Below are 7,962 nucleotides of genomic sequence, written 5' to 3'. Positions count from 1 at the left end.
ACTTGCTATTGTTCTTTTAAATCCTAATTCATTTCGTCCTTACTTGGAAGCTATGTTTCCACCATTTAGAAACAACAACAATAAAGCCATGCGCACAAGATCAAAAGACAGAAATCAAAGAGTTTTAACTCAGAACTGGTATAATCCAGCAGAAAAAGAGAAAAAGAGAAGTGGGGAGCTTCATCTACAGAGGAGACACCAGATTTATAAAGTCATTAAGCATGGTTACTTCATACAGCTCTCAAGTCTGTTTCAAATGAATATTTCAGGTTCTGACTCTCATTAGAACTGTAGCTAAAGGAACTAAAATGTGATAATGCAGCATTCCTTTCTCCATCCCCAGCACTCCCAAAATTATCTAAATTTTTTATAAGATGGTTTATGGAAAATGATGTTGAATTGATGGTCAGGCCACCTGGGGTCTATCCTCAACTCCACTCCTAACTGTAGAGGCCTTGAGCTAGTTTATTCCTGGGGTTCATGTCTCTCATCTGTAAAACAGAGGAGGTATTATCACTAACATCCTATAATTCCATCACCCAGAACGACAGTGCGTTAGCAACTGAGGAAATATTTTAATCTGAGCAAGTCATTTGATTAAACTAGAAAAAAACAAAGGGGGAATAAGTTTTCCAAAGGATGCTTTTTCTTTCAACATTTCCATGTGGGAAAAAATCCACATTAAAAAAAAGTTTTAAACCCTCTGATTCTCAAAACAACAAACAAACAAAAAACACCCCAAAACAACAACAACAAAAAATCGCACAATTTAAACAAGTTTTGTTCAAAACTCAGAATTCTGATATACTACCCTCTAGTGGAGACTGGAAGCAACGTTGCTAATTCCATCTGAAAGTACATTCAGACCTTTTGTTCACAGGACAGGAGTAGGGGGAGTTTTGTTTAAATTGTAATCATTTACAGTCCTCAAAGTGTAATCCAAAGATCTGGGCCCTCAGAATCAACCCAGCTTGCCAGAGCTCACTCAAGAGCAACTCAACCAGGCTCTTTGAGGGTAGGGTCTAGGGGTCAGCACGGTTAATGGAGAACTCAGCTAATTCCTAAACCCACTGGAATTTAAAAAACAATGTTCTAGCTCCCTGAGAGGCATGGTATGAATGTGAGCATTATCATAAATCTAGTGTGTAGTTAGGAGGCAAATCTCTAAACCTTGAGGAGAGGTACAAAGTTAAATTCTCTTTTCTTCATCTCAAGAAGTGGAAAATAAATACAACATCAGTTCCCTGGCAACTCCAAGATAAGGATCATGTTCCTTTGCACAGCACACAAGGTGCTTCACGGTCCACACGCTACATCCCAGCCACCAGGCCCTGGTGCTTCTATTACTCTTTGCCTCTGCCCCATATTGATACTATTGCCACCGTTAAATTCCACCTAGAAATCTATGCAATTGATTCTGCATATTTAAACGTTATTCACTCTATATGGAATATGCCTTCCTCCAACTTAAATTTGATTGGAAATATCATTCCATTTTTATTTATCATTAATGCAACTGAAAAGGATAATGCTACACAAAATTGAGATCAACGGCAGAAGCATCAAGAGTTGTTCTGCAGGCTGCATTTATTCTATCCCATTTCCATACGCCACTTTTTCCAAGTGTTTGCTGTGCAGAGACAGCCTATAGCAATGTTGCCAATGGCCATGGCCATTCCCCTTTCCAATCACATGGCTGACCTCAAGCCCCCTTCTTCTTTACCTGAGTTTAGAAATACTCGAGCAATAGACCCAGGGCAAGTATAAATAAAGATCAAAATGTCAACTTTATTTCTGACAAAAGCTTGGTTGGAGACTGCGGCTAGACCTTTGGGTACCACTGGAGGGAAGGTTTAGGACTACAGAACGGGCATCCTAACCAAGAACTTCTGCCCTGCGTTGTTTTGCGGTCAAGATGGAAGAAAAGGAATCATATTCTGATGTTGTAGTCTTTTAGCAGTTTAGCTCTCCCCAATTTATAAAATGAACAAAGGGCTGCCTCTAAGAAGGCCCAGCTCTATAGAAACTCTGGAGCTGCCCCTCTGCAGAACTGTTAAATGAGAAAAGTTGACTTTCTAAGCTCTGAAATTTATTTTTCAATATCTATTGAAATGATAACTTGCCTGTAAGCAGAGTTCTTGTTAACTGAGTGCAGTATGTTCTGCTCTGGGTCAAGTGCCTGTGCTGATTGCTTGTTTCTCATAAAGGATGTTTTGTACATGTTACAAGCGACAGTTAAATGCAGTAGTAAAAATTTCAATTATTAATGTGATACTGAAAAGCTATTTCCTTTCTTAACAAAGTTTTTCTTGATGTAATTGTAGGTTCACATGTAACTGTTAAGAAATAATACAGAGGTCCTTGCGGCATCAGGCAGGACACCGCCGAGGCGGACTCAATGGTGAGTGTTCCCACTGGGCCATCACCCATGGGTCACCACCTAGAACCGCGCACAGCACCGCACACATGTATAATCTGCAGCCTCCAAACCCAGGGTTAGACGGCACCGCTGCGGGCGAACTGCTCGGTGCTCGGGAATGACTGAGGCTGATGTAAATCCAAAGGCCTACCCTCTTGCAGATACCCACCTCACCAAGAAACTATTGGACCTCGTTCGGCAGTCATGTAACTACAAGCGGCTTCGAAAAGGAGCCAATGAGGCCACAAAAACCCTCAGTAGAGGCATCTCTGAGTTCATTGTGATGGCTGCAGACGCCAAGCCCCTGGAGATCATCCTGCACCTCCCACTGCTGTGTGAGGACAAGAATGTGCCCTACGTGTTTGTGCGCTCCAAGCAGGCCCTGGGGCGAGCCTGTGGGGCCTCCAGGCCTGTCATCGCCTGTTCTGTCACCATCAAAGAAGGCTCACAACTGAAGCAGCAGATCCAATCCATCCAACAGTCCATTGAAAGGCTCTTAGTCTAAACAGGTGGCCTCTGCCACACTCCCTGCTGCTGACTGCTACCCCAGGGGTTATGTATCGTTTGTCTGTTAGCATATAGTATTTCCAGCTACCTTCTATTGTTATAAAATATTTTAGTGCTCAATTTGGTTTTTGTATTTTTGTATTGTTTTTGTCTTGTTTTTAGGTTGTCATCTCCTTCCCAGCCTCTCCTGTAATCTTCACTTCCACTCTCTCTCTGCCATCTTATCCTCCCTTTTGGAAAATGCATGCCCAGAACAGGTGGAAGCAGGGTGGGTGACACCATTCAAAGGCAGGGAAGAGCCAAGGTAGAGATTTGGTTCCAGCTTTCAGGTGCCACCTTCCTACTGTGCAGGGCATGATGGAAGTAAGCACTGTCCACTTTGTATCCCTTGTGCCCAGCATCCAGGACCATGTTTGAATAATCAAGGGGTTTCCTTTGCTCTCTAGGACATTATGTATCATTTGGGGAGGAAGCATGTATTCTGTGAGGTTGTTGGGTGTATGTCCCAAGAGTCAGTTTCTGATATACCCCTGCTGTTTGCTTTTGGTAATATATTTCCCCCCAACTCCCACCTATGCCTCTGAGGGTGGCAGGGCAGCAACATACCAAAGAGATATGCTGCAAAATTCCAGAGGCGCCTTGGTGAGTGAGACATGGGACACTTGACCTAGGTCTTGAAGGTGTGGCAAGAGGTTCTGGAATGGAGGATTCTGGGCCAGTCATGGAGAACTGGAAGCTACAGCAAAGATGATGGAATTCAAGGGAACATCCTTGCTTTGGTGAATGGAGATTTCTTCAGTAGACACTTGGTACCAGCTCTGAGAGCCCTTACCCCTTGCCTATTTCCTGCCATGATGTGGGTCAGATGTATGTATTCTCTATCACATCAGAAGGACAGTGCTACTGTGTCATTCTGGTGAGCATCCTAATACAGAACACATACATTCATAAAATAAAAAAAAAAAGAAAGAAAGAATACAGAGAGATCCTTATACACTTTGCCTTATTTTTTCAGTCTATTTTCTCTCTTATGCAGATTGGGTGAATTCTACTGTGTCCTCAAGATCACCACTTTTATCCTCTGTCATCTCCACTCTACTCTTGATCCCATCCACTGAGTGATTCATGGGTGATGTTGTATTTTTGAGTTCTATAATTTCCATTTGTTTTTTTTAAGATAATTAATTTTATTTCCTTGCTGAAACTTTCTATTTTTCCATTTGTTTCAAGAGACTTTATAATTGATTGCTGAATCATTTTTATGATGACTGCTCTAAAATTCTGGTCAGGTAATTCCAACATCTGATTTACATCTGTGGATGTTGCCATCCATTGGCTGTCTTCTGCCTTTCGAGTTGTGATTTTCTTGGTTCTTGGTGTGACATGATTTCAAGTTGTATTGTGGACATTTTGCCTGTTATGTTAGGAGACTCTAGGTCCTATCTAAATCTTCCATTTTCACAGGCAGTCACCTGTTTAGATTTCACTTATAGATCTTGGCCTACTTTGTGGGCTGTGGTTTCAATGGCAGTTTAATTTTCAGAGGCTTTGTGGTATTTTTTTGGTCTGCTTAGTTTATGCCTGATGTTGCAAGCATGACTCCTTTTCCATCTGGGAGAAGAATGACCCTACCTGGGCTGCCTTCTCTTGTTAGGTCAGGGATTGGGATATGATGGGTCCAGGCCATCTGCCCCTGTTGGGGGACACCCTGCCACTATTTTATTCCTTAAGTCCTGAGGAGACCTTCTCACCTTCCTCTTACACCCTTTCAGCATTCTCCTTGGTTGTCTCTTGTGTGGTTTCCAGGGTTTATATTTCTGTGGAGTAACAGGGAGAAATTCATCTACGCCATCTTGCTCCGACCCGAAGTCACTCTATTTTATTTTAAGGAAGGAAAAAACTCAACTGACACAAATAATTCACATCATTTTTTCTGTGAGTCAGTTTCCATCTGCCATAGGGAAGAGGCAACATTAATTAGCCTTATTGGTTTTGCCCCTTTTTCTCCTCAGCAGTTCCTTCTTTTTCCACTCTCCACCTCCCCTTACTTGCCCCCCCTTTAACCCTCCCATCTATGGAGGTATAATTTTGGAATGATTTTTAAACAGGAGAAACCAGTGGCAGGGAATGCAGAAACACAAAACAAAACAGCTTCCATGTTAGGTTAAACATAAAGGCAGCTATAAAACAGGGAGCCATGGGGCTTCCCTGGTGGCGCAGTGATTGGGAGTCCGCCTGCCGATGCAGGGGACACGAGTTCGTGCCCCGGTCCGGGAAGATCCCACATGCCGCGGAGCGGCTGGGCCTGTGAGCCATGACCGCTGAGCCTCCGCGTCCGGAGCCTGTGCTCCGCAACGGGAGAGGCCACAACAGTGAGAGGCCCGCGTACCGCAAAGGAAAAAAACAAAAAACAGGGAGCTTTAGGTACCAGTGGTTTTGTAGTACTATTAAATGAATTCTGTGATTTCCAATAAGAAGAGATCTGACATTCATTCACTTAATTTTACTGACTGATGGAGCTTATATGTTTCAACATTCTTAGAGGTTATTTGTATTTCATAGGGATCAAAGTGAAACAAAACAGAGCCCTAAAGGCATAATTTCAGACAGCAAAGAAGTGAGGATATTATTTCCTAACAGTGAGTTTTGAAGTGTGGTAGAGGATAATTCAGTATATTCGTATCTTGGAGGAAACTATAGTATTTTTAAAGACTGGATTCTAAAATGATCACTGCTTTGTTATGTTTTTAATCATAATAGTTCATTTACTTTGAACTTTCAAAAAGTTTAGAGTTAAGATTTTTAGGTGTGATCAAAACCAAGACTGAGCAATATTGTTTTAGCGAATGAAGGGAAGCAAACTCTGTCTTCCTATGGAGCTGACCACTAATTAGGCCGTAAGGTGCAGGCTCTTGTCCATTGAGTGTAAGTTGTAGTGTGTGTTTTCCAGCTCTCTCTATAGATGTGGACTCAATATCTGTCTTTGCTGACACTGTCATCTAATACTCTGGCACTGGTCCTTCAAATCCACCTTCCCTCCCCCTTGACTGGGAAAGTGTGACTGGTGTTCTGTAGCCATCTTACCGTTGTCAAGCAACGGTTTAATGCTTAAAAGACTTAGGAGATAGACTATGAGATGGACTTAGGTCCTTGACAATCTCATTTCTTTCTTTTTATCCCTATTGGGCTAAGGAGATTCAGTTTAATTAGGCTGGGGTTATATGTGAGATGGGGCAGGTGTCTGATCTTCTGCATCTCTTTTACTCCTTTATATCTTACTTCCTCATCCGTCATGAGTTTTGGGTTTTTTTACTATTTTTAAAAAATACAAAATGCATTAAGGCCATAACATACAAATCAATCAATACTGGCAAGAGAAGAATTTACTTATTTAGCAGAATAAAATGTGCAATCTTCTTTACTCTAAAAACTTAGCTGTTTTCTGTTTTTCCCTTTTTTCATATTAGAAGCATTCATTCCATTTTAACAGAGCACTCACCTCTACTGTCTACACTCTAGGAGAAAAACAAATGCTTTCCCTCACCATGCAGACAATGTTAAAGGCAGTTTTCCCTGCACTTATGGAAAGAGAAAATTTTTCCTGTGACTTATGATCTGTGCTCTGAATGTATGGTCCCCTGAAGTCTAGAAGGAAATAAACGAAGAGACACACCTTTTGTGCAGAGCGATAAAGACGGTCTGGAGGTGTGTCTGGAGGTGGGGAAATAAGTGAGGTGACTGATAAATACAAGTGATCTGACCCTGGGGCACTGATCCAGAGGGCACTGTATCATAACCTGTGACATGCCCAGTGAGTGAACCAAAAGGAGGATCACTGTAAAGGACATGTTAAAAGGCCTATGACCTGCGGCGTCTTGGAGTCATTGCCAGTCACCCACATAGCCTTCGTGTGAGAATTTCCCATTATTCATAATGCAGGCCATGCAGCCTGTGCCAGTCGGGACTCCAGTTTGTACCGATAGAAACCCTGTTCACTTCATACCAGCACATCACCAGCTAACCTCCCCACAGCGGTAGCATCTCCCCATGCCGTGAGACTTTATACTGTCCCCATCCAAAGGCTCCCTGTGTGTGCACCTCTAGACAATGCCATGGGACCTCTGAAGACCAAGTTCTAAAGCAGGACAGGGATGAGTATGGGCCATATTTAGCTCACACATGGTTCAGTCTGAAGACGTGAAAAACATCTAGGCTTTCCATAGGCTGCAAGGTGGTACCAATCACAAGGTTCCATCTTCACTCTTACAGGATAGAGACAGAAACAGTGATAGTGTCGAAGGTTGTTTGTGCCTCAGCAGGGGCTGGGGTTGGGGGAGGAAAAGAGGATGCAAACACAGGGGGAAAGGAGCCCAGAGACGGGACCTGCCGAACCCCTCCTAAGGCCGACTCTGAGAGACCTGACCTTGCCCAAGAGCTATTTCCCGCTCTCCAAGGTAAGAGATTCCTGATCCTGTTCAGTCGTGGGGCAACCCTGTACTTCAGGGAAGCCTGGACTCACTACCAACCCCAGAGTGAGTCTAATTTGATCTCTGCCATTTGTGGTAACTCTATTTCCCTTGTCAGGGATCGGTTTGAGAACAGGCCTATGATACATTTCTAACCAATTAGAGATGAGGGCTACACCACGAGGACTTCTAGACATTCTTCCTTTCTCTTAAAAAGATACGCCTATGGAAGAACTAAATTCTCTTCTCCCCTTTCCTCCATCTTGATAGATATTCAGGTTGACACGCCTGGAACTGTTACTGTCATCTTGTGACCGTGCGGGGAAAGCGGGAGGTATGAGAAGAATTTGAGCTGCAGCAATAATGAGGTTGAGACACTCAGTTAACCGACTCTGAAATGGCCCTATTTTTAGCTCTTGGATAGATAAGAAAACAAATCTTTCTTATTGTTTAAGCCAATTTTCGTTGAATTTTCTGTTACCTTCAGCCAAAAGCATACCAAATGAATTAATTACCTGATGAGAAAAGAAATCTTTTGCATCATTTCATGGACTTCCTGTGGATTCATGA

The 7,962-nt window shown here is 42.8% G+C and overlaps 1 protein-coding gene across 1 annotated transcript; it reads left to right on the top strand.

Moving 5' to 3' along the window:
* Positions 1-2,537: 2,537 nt before the first annotated feature.
* LOC309967773 (NHP2-like protein 1) lies at positions 2,538-3,046 on the top strand (the record flags this gene model as incomplete). Its single annotated transcript, XM_082848620.1, has 1 exon — positions 2,538-3,046. One exon carries the CDS (start codon positions 2,538-2,540, stop codon positions 2,922-2,924), a length of 387 nt encoding a protein of 128 aa, XP_082704746.1. The 3' UTR covers positions 2,925-3,046.
* Between the last annotated feature and the right edge of the window lie 4,916 nt (positions 3,047-7,962).

Source organism: Leucopleurus acutus (assembly GCF_964270905.1).
Source record: "Leucopleurus acutus genome assembly, chromosome: 10".
NCBI classification, from domain to species: domain Eukaryota; kingdom Metazoa; phylum Chordata; class Mammalia; order Artiodactyla; family Delphinidae; genus Leucopleurus; species Leucopleurus acutus.
This window is presented reverse-complemented; position numbering and strand designations above follow the sequence as displayed.